The sequence below is a fragment of the Schistocerca cancellata genome, chromosome 7, assembly GCF_023864275.1.
Source record: "Schistocerca cancellata isolate TAMUIC-IGC-003103 chromosome 7, iqSchCanc2.1, whole genome shotgun sequence".
NCBI lineage: Eukaryota > Metazoa > Arthropoda > Insecta > Orthoptera > Acrididae > Schistocerca > Schistocerca cancellata.
This window is the reverse complement of record NC_064632.1, coordinates 604,303,124-604,323,402: the sequence shown is the minus strand read 5'-3', so window position 1 is coordinate 604,323,402 and position 20,279 is coordinate 604,303,124. Positions and strand designations below refer to the sequence as shown.

The following is a 20,279-nucleotide window of genomic DNA, read 5'->3' as shown; positions in this document are numbered from 1 at the left end:
GTAATCTATGTGAAGCATGGAATCTATGGCCAACATTGCTAACATCCAATATTTTTACATCTTGCAAATGTTTACATATCACTGACATTTGTTCATTGGTGGCAGCAATTTCCTTGTTCACCCATGGCCATGACATTAAGTCTGGTATATTCAGCACAAAAAATTTATATGTCTCAGCTGTTCTAAGAACTTTGTTTTTTAATTCCAGTTTTGCTTTGTAAATTTCCTTTTTGTTTATACTATTTGATGCCCTACAGAGACAAAATCATTACACCTTCAGACCACATGTGATTACAAATTATGGACATAGATGCGCCAAGCTTTATGAAGCAATTTCATTTACCATGGGCTGTTTGTTAAGAAGAGGAGCAGATCCATGTCAATGACCATCTGTCACTACAGTTATGCCACTCCTCTGCTCAAGATACATACTGCTGTTAGATAATACACTTGTATAATTATTAACAACAGCAACATAAAGTTCAGTTTTTGCAACAAAACTTTCACAGTTTTTGTCATTTTCAAGTCTAGCACTTCAGATTTATTAGAATCTAAGATATTGTCATGTTCCTGGGATTTGCCTACTGCATTCTTTAGGAAACAAAATCAGATTCATCATTTTGAGAATTTTTTTCATTCAAATCTGATGACATTCCTCACACTGACACTCCATACATGCTCATTGGTTTAATCATGTTTTGAAGAATCAGCGTTTCTAAAAATCTTAAGTTACCAGTATTTATTTTTCATTTCTAAATCTAATTTTTACCAAAATACAATTTCCATGCTGTGTAAAGCACATCATGAGGTTCTTAGTTCATCCAGGTATTGAAAGCTGATTCCTACACATTTTTCATACAGCTAGAAGTTGCTCTGTGTACACATCAGTCGCTTCATCACTTTTATACACTTCCTACAATATTACTACGCAGAGCATAGTATACCTTGTGCTTTGCATTGGTTACACATCTACATCTACATTGTTACTCTGCAAGTCACACTTAAGTGCCTCGCAGAGGGTTCATTGAACCATTTTCATACTACTACTATACCATTCCACTCTATAATGGCGCATGGGAAAAGGAACACCTAAATTTTTCTGTTCGAGCTCTGATTTCTCTTATTTTATTATTATGATCATTTCACCCTATGTAGGTGGGTGTCAACAAAATATTTTCGCATTTGGAAGAGACAGTTGGTGATTGAAATTTCGTAAATAGATCTCGCCGCAAAGAGAACCACCTTTGTTTCAGTTAGTGCCGCTCCAACTCGTATATCATATCAGTGACCCCTATTGTGCAATAACACGAATTGGCCTGTCCTTTGCACTTTTCCGATATCCTCTGTCAATCTGACCTGGCAAGCATCCCACAACACACAGAAATGTCCCAGCAGAGGATGGACAAGTGTAATGTAGGCTGTCTCTTTAGTGGGTTTGTCGCATCTTCTAAGTGTTCTGGCAACAAAGCACAGTCTGTTTTGCCTTCCCCACAATATTATCTATGTGGTCTTTCCAATTTAAGTTGCTCATAATTGTAATTCCTAGGTATTTAGTTGAATTGACAGCCCTTAGATTTGTGCAATTTATTGTCTATCCAAAATTTAGTGGATTTCCTTTAGTACCCATGTGGATGACTTCGCACTTTTCTTTGTTTAGTGCCAACTGCCACTTTTCACATCATACAGAAATTCTCTCTAGATCATTTTGTAATTGGAATTGATCATTGATGATTTTACTAGATGGTAAATTACAGCATCATCTGCAAACAATCTAAGGGGGCTGCTCAGATTATTACCTAGATCATTTATGTAAATCAGGAACAGCAGAGGGCCTATGACACTACCTTGCAGAAAGCAAGATATCAATTCTGTTCCACTCTATTTACCATCTATCACTACAAACTGTGATATCTCTGAGAGGAAATCACAAATCCAGTCACACAACTGAGATGATACTCCATATGCAAGCAGTTTGATAAATAGTCACTTGTGAGGAACGGTACCAAAAGCCTTCTGGAAATCTAGGAATATGGAATCAATCTGAGATCCCTTGTCAACAGCACTCATTACTTCATAGGAATAAAGAACTAGCTGTGTTGCACAAGAGCAATATTTTCTGAATGTGTTGGTTATTTATCAATAAGTCATTTTCTTAAAGGTGATTCATAATGTTTGATTACAGTATATGCTCCAAAGTCCTACTGCAAATTGAGGTCAGTGATATGGGTCTGTAATTCAATGGGTTACTCTTATTTCCTTTCTTGAATATTGGTGTGACCTGTGCTACTTTCCAGTCTTTAGGAATAGACCTTTCATCAAGTGAGCAGTTGTATATGATTGCTAAGAAAGGTGCTATTGTGTCTGCATACTCTGAAAGGAACCTGATTGGTATACCATGTGGACAGGAAGACTTGCCTTTCTTAAGTGATTTGAGTTGTTTCACAACACCTAAGATACCTACTTTTAAGTCACTCATGCTAACAGATGTTCTGGTTTTGAATTCTAGAATTTTTACTACTACTTCTTTCATGAAGGAATTATGGAAAACTGTATTTAATAACTCTGCTTTAGTGGCACCATCATCGGTAACATTTCCATCAGTATTGCGCAGTGATGGTATTGACTGTTTTTTACCACTGGTGTACTTTACATATGACCACAATCTCTATGTGTTTTCTACCATATTTTGAGACAATGTTTCATTGTGGAAACTACCAAAAGCATCTTGCATTGATGTCCGCACTAAATTTCGAGCTTCCATCAAACACAGCCTAGGAAAAAACTACTTGTAAAAACATTTATATCACATGTATTTACTTCTTTACAGGTAGATGCAGCATCCACAAAAAGTCTGAAGTTGCAATTACATTGCCTGCTAGGTCATTAATGTACAAGATCAACAGCAAGAGCCTGAACACAGCTCCATGGAACATGCCTGCTCTTGGATGGAGAGTCCTTGGCAGATTTAGAAGTAAGTTCAAAGGTCAATGAGCAATATGCAGTGAACTGCAGCTGGTGATATTAACTTTTGTCAGGGCCCCTTTGACAGCTGAAGAGTTCATAGAGTCTGTATGTTTTATTTTGATTTTTTATACCACTTATAAACTGATTTATAGGCATCAGTGCCTAAACATTGACAACATTGTAAAATTTCTGCTGAACTTCATTTCATTATTATGAAACCTGGAGCTTCATAATACTCACATTTGTTCCACTAGCATAAAAAAATTGAAGTGAGTACTTTCGTTTAAGTGCAGTACAGATGTCAATGTGCAGGAAGCAATACTCTTTGCAACTACAGGAATGTCACAAGGCAATATCTTTTATTATTGAAAATTTGTGTTTCTGGAATATGCTACTTAGAACAGGGAGGTTGACGTGTGTTTAGTGAGTCAGAAACCCCTCACATCTGACTGCTTATTTTAACAAATGTAATACAAAGAAATATGGTGTTTATGCCTTTATTATGTGACATGCAAACTTCCTTCTTTTTATTATTAAAAATTCCCTAACAGTACAATTTATAAATACATGCATGGCAGTATATTGTTAAAAGGCTTAAAATATGTAATGAAATTTGTGTTTCCTGTTTGTGTGAATCCATGATTCAATTTAATTACAAATATTCTACAGAGCATAAATAAACTTAGGTCTTCACTGCATACTAACGTATGGCTTTCTGAACAACCAAGAAAAAGAAGTACATGTCCAAATCTTCATTTAAATATTTTTTATGGTGTATTCTCAAACTCAGAATGTTCTCTTTCCTCATCCCCATGTTGGCTTAGGTTCTTTAAATCTTTCATCTTGATCCACACTTGGTGGTGGTATGGCAATGTTTACAAATTTATTTTCTTCTAACTGATTATCAATCCAGTCTCTGAAATAGGATAAGCTGGCATAGACTGCTGGTGTCCTGCTGCCTCCACAGCCGATGCCCCACGACACGATACCAACCTGAACATAGCGTCCGTCGTCGTCGGTGATGGGGCACATGAGTGGTCCACCACCATCCCCCTGCAACAAAGGGATTTGCTACTTTACTGACTGGCACATACTCTAAGCAGAGGGCTAAATCATTAATATACTCATAAAATGTAGTACTCTTGAAGTATCTTCTCTAAATGAAAATTAGGACTGCAACATGTTCTACATCTTGAAGGAACTCCTCACTGCAGATCAATTGGAATGAAAGTAAATCTAATCTAATCTAATGTAAATCATGTTGCAGCACACCTCAGTCCACCAGAGGACAAGGACCTGACAGTGCAGATGAAGTGCAAGGTATGGAACTTTCTGCGGTGGTAAGGATAACATTTATACGGTACTCTACCTGGTCATCATAATTGGGGAAATGCTGTTCATCAAAGGTCACTAGGGAGGAATAAAGCCTCCAGTCAGCATTAGAAGACTGTGAATTAGGTTTACACACATGTGGGGTATGAGTGAGCAAACTCTTAGTGCTCGGAAAATGGTTGCTTGAGTACATTTCAGAGACAATGGACCACTCAACCAACAGGCGCAAGTCGGTGCAAGTCCAAATGGAAGAAAAGAGGTCCTGTAGGTGTAGGTGTGTGTGTGTGTGTGTGTGTGTGTGTGTGTGTGTGTGTGTGTGTGTGTGTGTGTGTGTGTGTGTGTGTGTGTGTGTGTGTGTAGACTGAAAGGAATGTGGGTGCTCCAGTGTTAAGTTGAGTTGATTTAGAAGGTCACATATGAGGGCACCAAACTGATAGGTTCTGAGAGAGCCCCAAAGGGGATAGTGTGCATTAAGGTCACCAAACAGTGAAAAAGGAGTGAGGGAACTGACCAATAAACTGGAGTATGTACCGATGATAGCAAATGACTGGAGGATGTAGACACTGCAAAGAGAAAAGATAAAGTGAGGAAGAATAATATGTACTGCAACAGCTTACAGTTGGGTGTTCAATGAGCTGGTTTGGCTATGGTTGTCATACCAGGTGAGCAGTGTGGTTCCCCCATGAGATGGAATTCCACCTTTGGGGGGAGGGGTCAAACCAGATAAAGCCATAATTCCTCCTTGTGGGATCTAATGCTGCAAAAATTTGATTGGAGGAGAGTCATGGCAGGGAATGGGGAGCAGGGAGCAAATTAAGGGTAGTCACATCAGCTGCTACTGAGTACCAGCTTTTGAAGACTCACTGCTATGGTGTGCATAGGCTAGAGGATCCTGTTCCACAAGATCTACAGAGGTGTCTGAATTCTCCCTGGGTTGGCGTGTGAATTCCAGGGCAGAAAAACAGTAGGTAGTGTGCACTGGTGAAATGTAGGTGAGCCGCTTGTGGGTATCAGGTGGCAACACCATTTAAGAGCATTTCTGAGTGGAGGAAGGTGAAGACCTTTTGATTCATTTCTTAGAGCCTTTGCAGTTGGCGGATGAAGAATTTGATGTTTGTTAGCTCAAGGAATGTAAAAAGTGTTCGCAGGAGTGTTCCTTCTGTCCTTTCTAGCCTTCCAGTTGTGTAGCAGGTGATTTTGCAGCTGGGGTGAAGGTTTGGTGGCTTGTTGCACACTGTAGGAGAAGGAAACAAGGATGCTACCATGAACTGGGAAATTTTACAACTGCAGTGCTGAATTTGAGGTCACAAGTGTGTGGCCATGTCCTTTGTGGAGCAAGACATAGCAAGAATGGTACTGTAAGTGCCAGATGGAAAAATGCAGGGTTTTCAACTAGCCAACCACTTACAAGCGACAGAGTAAGGTAAGGTTTCCTTCATCTGGAACTCCCAGACAGCCTGGTCATTGAGATACACAGGATACTCAAGGGATGAGGTGGCATGGTCGCCATTACAATTGATACAGTGAGCAGAAAGAGGTGGGCAATCACCCACAAATAACACATTTGGCCATGTTTTGACAGCACATGCAAGTGCGGTTGTAATGTTGGCACTGGTAGCAATTCATCAGGTTTGGGATGTATGGCTGGACCATGGTATCATAGCCTGCCTTCATCTCCACTGAAAGCACTACTCAATGAAACATGAGGAAAAGAGTGATGTAGGTACTAAGGATACATCAGTCTTTTTCATTACCTGATGGACTGCAGTGACACACTGATCAGAGAAGTAATTCAGGATTTCTTCCACAGTCAGATCATCAAGTGGCTGACTGTCAATAACACCACACAAAGAATTTAACTTACAAAGAGCCTCAACACGAACAGGATGCCATGGAGGAGCGAAGCTGTAAGCAGTTATTGCGCTTGAAAGTCAAAATTGGTCTCCAGAAGCTAAGTCCTTTTATGTAAACAAGAGCACAATTTCACAGGGCCTGCATTGCATCAACACCTGTCTGAATAATAAGTGGATTAGCTGCAGCAAAGCACAGACCAGTATGCGATAACACACTGAACCGAGGTGCAGCTGGGAAAGTCTGAATCTTTAGCCTCATTCTGTTTAGGTTTAGTAGATGTATACAGATGACTGGGTTATTGTGAAAAAATCCCCATGACTGATAGCGTCTCCGATGGTGTGCTCTTTCAACTAGGATCTTCCCCGTCTCAGAGGGAGGCTCACCTGCCTTATATGATTGACTACATCTCCCAAACTCCTGACAGAGGACCAACTGTCAATTTGGGAAGGTAACAGCTCAATCACCCACCCCTCCCTGGCCCAGGCCTGTACCAGGGGTTACATGCAAACCCTACTTGTTGACCTTGGGCTGGGAATTGTGTGTTACCTAGTCACCTGTTACATGTCAAATGCAAGGGCTGGTCTTCAGGGCCATATAGGGGGGAGGGAGGGAGGAAAAGAAGAAGAAAGAGAAGAAGAAGAAGAAGAAGAAGAAAGAGAAGAAGAAGAAAGATAAACCTCAAATACTTAAGTGGAGAAAGGATAGAAGATGCACAAAGAAAGAAAGAAAGAAAGAAAGAAAGAAAAAACAGATGAGGGACTGTCTGATGCCAGGCTACCTAAAGTTCAGAACACATTCCTAAAAAATATCCCAGACACATTCCCCAAGGGAGAGGAAGAAGAATAGCAGGAGGATAGATATGCAGCATGGAAAGGGAACAGGTGCTGCAAAGACTTGGGCCCTTTGCTAGCCAAACACAATCTCACCATAAAGTAGTGAGACAGTGGGAGGGGGGAGTATATTGAATGTGATTCTTCCTCTAACTCTTGCACTTATGTCAAAATGATATATGAAAGTAAGTTACCATGAGCAAAAACAGCTACTGAAATTGCTCAACAGAGGAAAAGTCTGAAGTTTATGGAAAACCATTATGATTCTAACACAGTATAGAAAAGAATATTGCACCTCTTCTGATAGCAGTGTGCCAGAGGTCTCTGAAGGAGCAAAGTGTTCCTAATGATTGGAAAAAGTGTAAGACAACCCATTTTTAAGAAAAGATGTCAAGCAAATGCACAAAACTGTAGGCCTGTATCTTCAACATCTGCCTGTGGAATTTTGGAATACTTTTTATGCTTGTGTATTTTAGCATTACTGGAGAATAGAAATCTCCTTTGTATGAATCAACACAAATTCCAAAATACACCAAAAGCAGTCTATAACAGCACACAGACTGATTCTGTATTCCTTAACTTGCAGAAGGCAAGTGACAGTTCTGTGCTACCATCTAATCAACGAAATAACGAAAGAAGTGTTACAGGGTAGACTTTTCACCTTTCTAAGATACCATACCCTTGATAATCATAAAGCAATGTGTAGCCACAAACTGACAATTTTGGGTGACATTCAACTACTTATAGGATGGTGTAAAGGGCATAAGAACATACATTTCTTGTATTATACTTTGAAAATCTGCTGTGTTAGATTTCACTGTTTTGAGTGAACTGCAAGAATTAATGTGATTCTGGCTTACAGAAAATGTTGCTGGTCAAAAATTTAGAACAATACATGCACACCACTCTTCTTAAAGAATGTGAATCCCCTTGTTTCTAAATATGAATGCCATATTGAAAATCATGGTGTATTACATTAAAATAAGAATTAGTGAGTTAATTAACCAATGCTGTAAGTTATTGTGCAGAAAAATTAAAATAACAAACAAATAGTAAAAATTTGGAATTTCACAGTGGTTACAATGAAATCTACAATGGAAAATTGGGCTGTTTGTAAACTTAAATGCTAATTATCTCTTCAGTTAATTAGTTTCTGACAATTTAAAGAACTTTCATGTAAAGTTGGAATGCTTGGCTTTCTTTTGGTGTGTATAATCTTATAGAATTATGCCAGTTAGTTCACAAAGTCTTCCACATATCTTGTTGTAGTGTTAACTTTAATTAATCAAACTATTAATTAATCTGATCTATATCCAATCTAATTGTACCAGTGGAATCAGAATCTGAATAATAAATTCAAGCAAAATTTAGTCTAAATAAGAAATGGAGATTATTAAGAAAGTGTCAATAGATAAATGGTTGGAAAACAAGAATTAGCAACAAAATTTTGTTAATTATGTGGTTAGAAAACAAGAGGTCTGGCACTTTGTGCAGGGATTTGCAGTTTTGTTTTGTTTTGCTTTAGGGTGCAAAAACAACTGGGGTCATGTGTGTCCAAGTTGAAACTATAGAACATATAGACAGAGGAGTTAAAACTACTATACGTCAATCCCAATTGAAGTGAGAGAAGGCAGCTAAAACAGGGATGTGGAGAAAGGGCTACAAAAGACATCATATAGAAACAGTGGTCCAGAAGTGAAAATTAAATGGCCTTTGCCATATTTCTACGATGGATACAAAAGTAAAATGCGGTCATCAGCCAAAACGTTTTTTCTAAAATGGCTGATAACTCAGGCGGCAAACCCAAGTGGGTATATAAACTATTAAAAAATGGGCATTCCATCAGCAAGTGGTGGACAGTTAAAACTTGGATGCAATGTGTACTAAATGGTGGGGTAGTGATCCTTAACAAATGACGATGGCTAAAAAGGCAGTGCCCAATACGCAACCTAGTTAAAATGATGACCTCACAGTGGGAGGGCTGAGAGGATGTCATCCAAACTGCAGGGAGAGGCTTAAGAATCCAGAGCTGATTCCCTTGAAGGGAGTACCAATGGCAATGCCAAAGTGAGACCACCACCTCACAGACAGCAACACAGGGACCATCAGAAGGATTATAGGAACTAATGGGCTGAGGTATGAGGATTGCAGCCTTGGCAGCAGCATCAGCAGCCTCATTTCCTGGCAGACTGACATGACCAGGAACTCACAAACATCACAGTGGCCACACTGAGAGTGTGAGAGTGAGCAAATGACAGTTTTAGTGGACCAGTTGCACTAAGGGATAGACGGCATACAGTGCACACAGACTTTCAAGGTGCTGAGAGAGTGAGCAGAGGACACAATTGGAAAGTCACATCGCTGGATGTATTCCATGGCCTGATACAGGGTGAAGAGCTCTGCTGTAAATACTGAGCAGTGTGCCAGAAGCTGATATCAAAAAATGTTGGTGCCAATGACAAAGGCAGGATTTGCAGTTGACCCTGAACATAAAAAAATGTAATGTGTCTTGCAGGAAAAGGCAGAAATACCAATTATTGTATTATATGATTACAGAACAGTCACTGGAAGACATTACATTCATACAATATCTAGGAATAAGTTTGCATAACAATTTGAAGAGGAATAACCATGTACAACTGTTAAGGTACATGACAGACAGATTCATTGGAAGAATCCTCAGAAGTGTACTTAAATGAAGGAGGTAGCTTACAAAAATCCTCATTTGATTACACTTTAATATTACTTGTCAGTCTTAGTTCCTTACCATACAGGATTCATGGAGAAAAGAGAAAAAGATCAAAATAAGGCCAGAGCATTTCATTACACATTCATTTAGTTCGTATGTAGGCACTGAGGAGAATCCCAGCTAACTCCTCTGGCAGATGTGGCAAGATTTTCTATGTGATGGTGTGGTTTACTGATAAATTTCTGTGAGATTGGGTTCCTAAAAAGAGGCAACAAACACATTGCTTCCACCTACATCTGCCTTGTGGAATGACTATTAAGGTAAAAATATATTCCTGCTCACACTGAGCTTTATCAACAATCATTCTTCACACAAAAACATTCTTAATTGTAACAGGAAAATAGGAAAGTGGCACACAAAGTATGCTCCAACACATACCACAAGGTATCTTGCAGAGTATAGATGTACACACAGATGTAAAATCAAATATAAGGACCCTGTATTAAGTTTCATTTACACCAATTAATATTTTGGAGACTATAGTTACAAATAAATCTTGAATGCACCCATGGGAAGCATGGTTCCAATTTTTAATTTTTGTATTTGACAACATTAGTGTAGGGAAGTGGGAGGGAGAAGGGTTGGTGGTGAATGTGCTTCCTATTGCCACCCTTTTCCTCCACTAGGACAGAATGTGTGTAGCCTGTCTGTCTGTCTGTCTGTCTAGTGTTATTCAATATGAAAGTGTATGAACATTCTCTAAATTTCCTTGGAAATTTTCTAAATGTTTGCAGGTATGTAATTGAGGTGGAGCATGGGTGCCAGCCCAGTATTCACTTAGTCAAATGTGGGAAACTATTTACAAACCATATCCAGACTGGCTACTACATGAGGTGACGTCATTAATCCACCTGGTGAATTTTATCCTGGTGTTGACATGCTTACTCTTATAACAGAAGTAGTGTGCTATCATGCACAGCTACTCAGTTGGGTCTTTGTCAGAGCCACTTGTGATCAGCATTATCTTCTCATGGTCTTTCACTAGGGAGAATCATGGCAGATATACTCAAATGTACTAGCTGCCTTACAATCACCATTGTGCCTCAAACTATCAAGATGATAAAATGTAGAAGCAGTTTATTGAACCTCCAGATTAAATTCAAACGAAGTGAAACCTGAGAAGTGTAAAAATGGTACACAAATGTGAATAGTAATCAGTTAGCTGATAACTCAAGGGTGTTATAATTATTGTCCCAAATTCTCATAATAGAAAGGCCTCTGGCGTGGTCAACTGATTGAGCTCTTACGTGGGACCTCTTGTGAATAACCTAAAAAGAAGATATTTTGACTCAATAACCCTCTGATTTTGAGAAAAACTATCTGAACAGTCCTGAGAAGGCCCAACAGTTCTGACTGCAGTGTCATCCTCAGCTGATAGGCATCACTGGATGCAGGTTTGGAGAGGCACGAGGTCAGCACACCACTCTCCTGGCCACTTTCAGTTTTTGTGATCAAAGGCACTGTTTCTTAATCAAGTAGCTCCTCACTTGGCCTTACAAGGGTGGAGTGCACCTGATTTGCCAACAGCACTCAGCAGATCTGTGTGGTCACCCATTTGAATGCTAGCCAAGCCTGACAGCACTTCACTTCAGTGATCTGGTGGAAACTGGTGTTACCACTGTGGCAATGCCATTCACAGTTTTGACAAAGCTGAACTTAAAATTTATAACACTCAATCAACTCAAAATCCACAGGATAAAGATGACTGAAAACTGAGCATTTTCATCATATATAGGGTCCACAACCACATATTTTAATAGAAATCAAAATACCTTTGAGCCTTTCATTTCAGATTGTACACAAGTGACCTGCCAAATACGAGCTAATTCGGTTGGCTATGCCTGAAGCCTTCCCCTTGTCAATCTCAGCAAATGTTCATTACATACCTTTCAGGCTTGTAAAATAATACTAGGTATTCACATAATGGCTACAGTTATGTAAAACTAGCATTCCATAATAATTGGGTAAGAATATTCTTTGGGAGCATATGCATGCTGCGAACTGATCTGTTTTAGTAATGACAGACCATGTCATACATATCACTCAAAATTTATGACAAAAGAAACATTACACTGAGAACATACACTATCAGTTTACTAAATATACATTTGACAAAGTCAGCAAAGATGTGACTGGTTAAAGGCAAAATTAATTCAAAACAAATCGAAATTTCTTTTGACATTGTCACCTACTTCGCAAATTAATATTTATTTAGAATCTCTCAACATATGCCGTTTGAATTAATAACACAACTTACTATTGTCAGCGAACTACCATATCTTTCCAAATTTTAAACTATTATCTGGACATCAGCAAATGTGTGTAGCAAAAACAGTACACAATCTCTGATTTTAAATAATTTTTCTGTGTGTGGAAACTTAGCTAAGAATTATCTTTCACAGCTCAACTACAGTCTTACGACATTTACCATTAATGTACTAATGTGACTATCCATACACAAGAGGCAAAATGCCTTATGTGCTCACATACGAATAATGTCCTCGAGTCACATATCAATCCCTTATACCAATATCTATAAAAACTAACTGCAGATATTATGTATAGTAAACAATTGTTGCTGGAAGCAGAGATCAGAATTACAGAAGTACTTAATTCTGATTGATGCTGCAGCTTTTGATTAGTTAAGAGGACTGGGACTGCCACACACTATATAATTCCAATTTATGGCTTATATAAGGGCAGTCAAATGAAAACAAGAAAAATGTACAAAAAGAGTGTAAATTTTTGGTTATTGCAAATGTAATCATTATCACTGTTAATACATTTATCCCACTGTGAGACAAGACTGTTAATGGCTTCACAGGCAAGTGTTTGCAGATGCCTACAGAACCTCAGCTGTATGCAGGAGTGTACACAGTCATCTGAAGCAAATCGATGCTCAGCAGCTTCTTTCTTAAAGGCTTCAAAAATATGGAAATCTCATGGGAAGAGGCTGGGACTGTGTGGAGGATGTGTAAGGGCTTCCCAGTGAAACTTCTAAATGTGGGTGCGCACATGTTGCCAAGAATGTTTTGACTTTACTGCAGAAGTTTCACTCGGGAGCCCTTACACATCCTCCATAGAATCTCCGTGTCCATTCTTTCGGTGTCCCGAAGAAAGGTGTTTGTGGTCATTAAATTGCTTTGGACAAAAAGGTAGGCCTCCACAAACATTTTTCCATGAAGGAATTGACTGTCTTGCCAAACAGCAGGATAAATGTATTAACAGTTATTGTGATTACTTTTGAAAGAACAAACAATCCATTTATTTTTTCCCATGTATTTTGTTTCTGTTTGACTTCCCATTACACTTGCAAATTAGGTTATGAAAATGATAGAGTCTATAAAATTAAAACTATATAGTGCATTACTTAATAGTACCAATTACTACTCTGAAATGAGCATAGTCTTCTTCTAGAAAAAAATGCATATTTTGCTCAGAAAGTACTGGCATGTTTTAGAGTGACTATGTTTTCAGTCCACATACATAGTAACACCCTAGCTGAAATGTCAGATAGTGAAGTGAAATTCATTCACCATAGGAACTTACATCAATTGGTGTCACTTCAGTTGAACTCTCTCTGGAATCCTGTGGCCAGGAGTGAGCACTGTCATTTGTTTGTGGCCCTGTGACACCTCCAGTGTAGAGAGGTGTCACTGCATTAGTTGCAGCAGTTGGTGACCATGGATTTTTATGCTCATTCTTGTTTGCATTTTCTTGATATATGTTCGGGCCAGGGTAGTTCTGGTTCGGGCCAGGGTAGTTCTGGTTCGGGCCAGGGTAGTTCTGGTTCGGGCCAGGGTAGTTCTGGTTCGGGCCAGGGTAGTTCTGGTTCGGGCCAGGGTAGTTCTGGTTCGGGCCAGGGTAGTTCTGGTTCGGGCCAGGGTAGTTCTGGTTCGGGCCAGGGTAGTTCTGGTTCGGGCCAGGGTAGTTCTGGTTCGGGCCAGGGTAGTTCTGGTTCGGGCCAGGGTAGTTCTGGTTCGGGCCAGGGTAGTTCTGGTTCGGGCCAGGGTAGTTCTGGTTCGGGCCAGGGTAGTTCTGGTTCGGGCCAGGGTAGTTCTGGTTCGGGCCAGGGTAGTTCTGGTTCGGGCCAGGGTAGTTCTGGTTCGGGCCAGGGTAGTTCTGGTTCGGGCCAGGGATTTTGTACTTCCACCCAGAAGACTGTGGATTACTACTAGTGACATGTGGGTTCCCACTGTTGATGTTAGACCCATGTAAGTTGTTACCATTGTAAAAGTTCCCAGAATTTGTGTTTGGGTATCCATTATAACTGTACAAGGCTCCACCAGAGTTTGGTACATTTTCAGCAGAGTTCTGAGGGCCATTTTTGTTATCAAACTGCTTATCATTTTTGTGAGGAAATTTTCCAGGGGTCAGGGGGTTCGGGTGAACTGTAGAATGTGTGCCTTGAAGGAAGGGGTTCCAGCCATACAAGACTTGGTTACGCTGATCAGTTAATGGGTTGCCTTGATGACTAAATGGCAGATACTGTGAGAGCCACTGCAGTGAAGGTATATTTGGATTTATTCCCAGAGTGTTAAAGAAATATGCATATATTCCTGGAGTACCATAGTTGGGTGTATTCTCTCTTGAGCTTACTGCATGTCTTTTATGTGTACCAGACCCATAAAGACTACTCCCATGATATGTACTGTCAGATAGGTTGCGAATGTCAGTTTTCAATTTGACAGAATCATCGTCATTTTCCTGTAGATGGTCCCTAACGAACGGACGTTCTGCTGGCACTGCTTCAGTGTAACTGGTATTGTGCAGAAGAGAGCCCTGAAAAACCACAGGCAAATAGTAGTTTTTATGTTTCCACACCAATTATTTAATTCTGAGAGTGTACCATTGGTATAGAAAAATATGTATGAATTATTATAATTACAGCACAGTGTCATGCTACTGGAACATTTGTCATATGATTATGCTAGAGACAATGATGATCATGCTGGTAGTAATTATTTGGAAAACTGAATTTCAGAAATTTTAGCATAAAAGGGCACAATATAAACCACAAAAAATTTGTTTGCTATAAGAAGACATATTTTAGCACAGCAGTGAATGACAGACATGTGCTACACTGCATAGAGATTAATATATTCCAATTAATGGTTTTAAATACTGATGGTGGACACATGGCATTCATTTGGTGAGAATGTCTGCAACTTTATTATTGCCTGGTACAACCTTAATGTCTAGATTTCTGCCTTTAATTTTTTCAGGAATATAGTGCATGAAAACAATATGTTTTATGTCTTATGAAATTCCGGTTTTTTAGCCAGTTCCATGCCATGGGCATTATCAACAAGACGAGCAGGAACAGAAGTGAAATTTCTTCATAAATCTTTGATAGCCATATTCCTACTCTTGGCACTCCACTGGCAGTCACATGTTCTGACTCTGTTGTTGACAGTTACATGCACTGTTTCCACTCAGTAGCCTAGGTAACTGCTGCTCCAATAAATCTGGCAATCACTTCACTGAGTGTCAAGTTGCTGTTTCACTAACAATCAGCATCAGTACACATTTCAGCCTTCTGTTTGTATGTCTAGCATCATACTTCACACTCAATGACGATGACCTTTTTATATACTTCAGAATCCTTTTTACCAAAGACTAGTGACTTTATTGAGGATTCTCTAAAAATTTTGATGCGTAACTCACTCCTAATTGTCCATCAAGACCTTGTACTATCAAGCTAAATGAGACCACCAATTGCTTTTTAGTCTGGAGCGTTAACTGGTTTATCATTGTTCAACTCACATGGCTGTAGATATTGCTCAGCTGGAACTGACACAGGATTTGCTTCTGTCACATTAAATGGCTGAAGAATGTCTTTAGCATAACTTTCTTGACTAAACTCTATAGGTCCATTCTCATGATATATAATATTAATATTTAAGAAATATCCTACTAGCTCAACTTTAATCTTTAACTCTTCTTGAACATCCCTTAGGAAAACTTCAGGATCTTTCATACCTGCAGATATTAATCCATTGTCAACATACAGAACTACCGTCAACCTGTCACTGCAGTCTTCTTGATAGACCAGGTAGCTAAGGGTCTGCATAAGTTTTTATGGGCAGCAGTGATGAACACAGCCATCTGTTTGTTACATAAAAATGGTAAGAGACATGTGAGTGACAGAACACCCTATGAGGTATTCTGTTGGTGTTTGCCATTGCTGCCCACAAAAACTTAAGACAGACCTTTAGCTAGCAATATGGTTTGAGCTAGTTCACCCAACAGTTCTGTTGGTATGCTCAGCACATCCATTTTTCTCTGTGGTATAAGGATTTGTGATGATGAGTTGTGAGTTGTGTAACACTTATATATGATTTATTGTCATCTAATCTTTAACTCCAGTATCATCAAATTCTAACTCACCCTTACATTAATTTTTGTTTTTTGTGAATGATCCAAAGATCCTTCACAGTGCTCACCATTTATGCAATCTTCTCTGGAGTCTCAGCCTTCTGCTTGAAAAAACATGCTATGCATAATCTTGAAAAATCACAAGTAAAGCAGAAAAATATTCACCTCCACCAAGTGATCTATCCTCCATAGGTCCACACTTCTCCAGGTTGTGTGGCACACTACTATTGTGACTGAAAACTGCTGCAATGCTACTTCACTGTAACAGAAGTCTGACAATGTTCTTCACCAAAGCCTTCAGCACCACATTGTTTCAAGAATTGTTGGATATGACATTTGTTCATATGACCCAAGTGTTCATGCCAAATTTGCAGGTATTCCTTTCATGCAAGATTTACTCCAGGGTTACAAGAACGAATTTTTTTTTACTTGAATAATCATCTTCAATAAGTTTCCATTGAATATGCTACATGCTTTACTATGCCCTTGTTTTGGAACTCACTTGTCTTTTAATAAATAGAAATCTAATCTATTGTCCATAGCAGATAATACAGGAAAAAGATTTCTCCTCCCAGCTGCAGTACACAAAACAATACCCATATAGCATAAATTCCATTCTACATAATAAAAACCTTCAAAATACATAGGCAGCCCCTTTTCCTAGTGTTTTCATTGCCAAATCATTGCTCATGCAGAGCTGAAGTGGTTTTGCAAATTTAGTAAACTATGTATACCCCTCAATTTTCTTATAAAATGTGATTTGTTGCTCCACAACCAGTGATCCATGAGTCCTCTATCAATTCTGAACTCATTACTTCAGCAATGAAAGCCTTTTTATTCAGCTCACTTTTATTTTGGTTATGGACCTTTTTTTCCAGTTCTGTACTTCTTTTAATATGGCCAGGTATACCACAACCAAAACATTTCACTCCTTTTTGTCTATTCTCTTTTCATAATTATTTGATGAAGTAACATTCCTGCTAGTGGTACCATCTGCATTTTTCATTTCTTAAGGTTTTTTTGGTAGCAAAGAGTGCAACTCATTCATTTCATTTCTCTCAATGATAAGCAAGATGACTCATTAGATGGTAACATGTCCATTAAATGTTTTAGTGTGTGTTGATTTTCAGACCTTTTTCACCATGACTGCCATAGACTTTCATAGCTGTCAGGCAGTATGTCAAGTAGTCACACCATTAATAATGGTTTATCAGGTTTCATACTGAGTTGCTGCATTCAAAGAACTAAGTTATCAAAGTGATCAAGCTGTGTCACCCTCTCATTGCCTGATCTCCTGTGAAAATGGAATTCTGGCTCAAAAGAGTGTGAAGCTTGCTTTGTTTTCTGTTCAAACATGGCATGTGACTCACTCACTCACTCACTCTACCAGCAATTCCATGACAATTCTGGCAATGATATGACTTGCTGCACAATCACCCTTGTCTCAAGCTCTTAGCGCAGCATTAAACACACCTATTTCTCAAGACACAAAGGAATTAATGATATTAGCTGCCAGTGGGCATTGATTTCAATCAATCAGTAAAGTTGAAAATTTGTTCTGGACCGGAATTTGAACCAAGGTCTCCAACTTACCAGGCAGATGTACTGACCACTGCACCATCCAGACACAATGGTAATTGCAACTGCATGGGCTATCGTAGTACGACTCCTGTCAGACCCAAATTCTCAACTTAACCACACACTATTGATGTAGGGCCATTGATTACACGTGGCATTTTGCCCATTCCTGTATGAGTTAAAATGTGGTGTGGCATCTGTAATGACGCAAATGCAATGCGGTGAAGAGACGCCCCAGAGACCATTTTGAGTCAGCAGCCACCATGAGCCAAGACACAAAGGAATTAAAAACATCAGCTGCCCATGTGCATTGATTTAACTTTCCCCATTGATTTAAATCAGTGCCCACTGGCAACTAATGTCATTAAAATGGTCTCTTCTTTCAGACATGTTCAAAAGAACAGATACCACATCTATAGCATTTGTTTACGTTTATGTCATACGAGGTGCATTCGAGCTCTAAGGCCTCCAACTTTTTTTCTCTGGACTGGAAAGAGATAGAAACATGCATTGTTTTAAAATGAGGCACGTTCATTGTCAATACGTCCCAGAGACGGCAGCACTGTACAGCAGATGGAATTTTACTGCCAGCAGCGAGAATGAGAGCTGTTTTAAATACTTTAACAGCGTACAATCATTCATTTTCTGAATTTGCGTGGTGTGACACCAATTTAAATTCATCGACAGTTGAAGGAGACATGTGTGCATGACAAGCTGAAAATGCGAAAAGTGTCATCCAGGTGGGTGCCACGAATGCTGACGGATGACCACACGGCTGCCCGTGTGGCATGTTGCCAAGCAATGTTGACGCGCAACGACAGCATGAATGGGACTTTCTTTTCGTCGGTTGTGACAATGGATGAGACGTGGATGCCATTTTTCAATCCAGAAGCAAAGCGCCAGTCAGCTCAATGGAAGCACACAGATTCACCGCCACCAAAAAAAAATTTTGGGTAACCGCCAGTGCTGAAAAAATGATGGTGTCCATGTTCTGGGATAGCGAGGGTGTAATCCTTACCCATTGCGTTCCAAAGGGCACTACGGTAACAGGTGCATCCTACGAAAATGTTTTGAAGAACAAATTCCTTCCTGCACTGCAACAAAAACATCCGGGAAGGGCTGCGCGTGTGCTGCTTCACCAAGACAATGCACCCGCACATCGAGCTAACGTTACACAACAGTTTCTTCATGATAACTTTGAAGTGATCCCTCATGCTCCCTACTCACCTGACCTGGCTCCTAGTGACTTTTGGCTTTTTCCAACAATGAAAGACACTCTCTGTGGCTGCACATTCACCAGCCGTGCTGCAATTGCCTCAGCGATTTTCCAGTGGTCAAAACAGACTCCTAAAGAAGCCTTTGCCACTGCCATGGAATCGTGGCGTCAGCGTTGTGAAAAATGTGTACATCTGCAGGGTGATTACGTCAAGAAGTAACGCCAGTTTCATCAATTTCGGGTGAGTAGTTAACTAGAAAAAAAAATCGGAGGCCTTAGAACTTGAATGCACCTCTTACACTGGCAAAGCCACCGGTTTTTGTGTATACTTTTAATGTTCCATCTGACACACCTAATAAGTGTCTTTCTGAAAACTTCCATATGTCCGATTTTCAGTCCCACTCAGTTTCTCAATACCACGGGAATCTAATGCAGCCTCATGGTACCCAAATTTACAGCTGTAAAAGTTCAACATGAGAATGTGCAGTAATTTTTCACTTGTCCACAACACAAACTGAATGCATTGCACAACACATGCTAAAGCATTTCTGGCCTCACATAATGCAAAGTTACATCATCCACTTTCTTGAACCACAGACTGGGCCCATGACCTACTGCAGGGGGGGAAAAAAAAGACAGAATATAAAGCACACACACAATATGGTTTTAGGTTAGTAACAAAACTCGCGTATGTTACACTGCACAGAGATTAACATTAAATATTTAATTTCAACAGAGTTAACACTATCTCATTACAGCTTCTTTCACTGACTATTTCCGTGTTACATTAGTAAAATAATTAAAGTATAGATACAAATCTTATTTGATGTTATACCATGAACTGAACAGCTTGCTGAGAATTTGATGGCAGAACTGTACCTGCAGCTCTGGCAGAAATCTTAACATTTCATGTGTGCATGCTGAACACTAATATTTTCTGTAAAGCTGAGAAAGCCCATATTTTCTACTGGATGTTACCTTTGATTTGAATTCTTTGATTTATTAAATTTTTTGTGCATGATGTAAATTTCTAACCCAATCTGATAATGCAGTATACAAGTTTAAATTACTGTCCAAGTTGTTTGGTAACCAAATGGCTCTGAGCACTATGGGACTAAACATCTATGGTCATCAGTCCCCTAGAACTTAGAACTACCTAAACCTAACTAACCTAAGGACATCACATAACATCCAGTCATCACGAGGCAGAGAAAATCCCTGACCCCACCGGGAATCGAACCCGGGAACCCGGGGTTTGGTAACCTTTCATTCTTTAGTCGGCCAAACTAATTGCTAGCACATGATTCTCATTGAAGACTCATCCTTTTTCCCATTACATTTATGTTGACAGTAGTAAGTTAGGAACCTGAATGTGTTT

At 39.4% G+C, this 20,279-nt stretch overlaps 1 protein-coding gene across 1 annotated transcript in view; it reads right to left on the bottom strand.

Moving 5' to 3' along the window:
- Positions 1-3,445: 3,445 nt before the first annotated feature.
- LOC126092151 (phenoloxidase-activating factor 2-like) overlaps positions 3,446-20,279 on the bottom strand; it is a 123,877-nt gene continuing 107,043 nt past the window's right edge. The window contains exon 5 of the mRNA XM_049907621.1: positions 3,446-4,017. Within this exon, the coding sequence (XP_049763578.1) occupies positions 3,769-4,017 (249 nt within the window). The 3' untranslated portion in view covers positions 3,446-3,768. The remainder of the gene's footprint in view (positions 4,018-20,279) is intronic.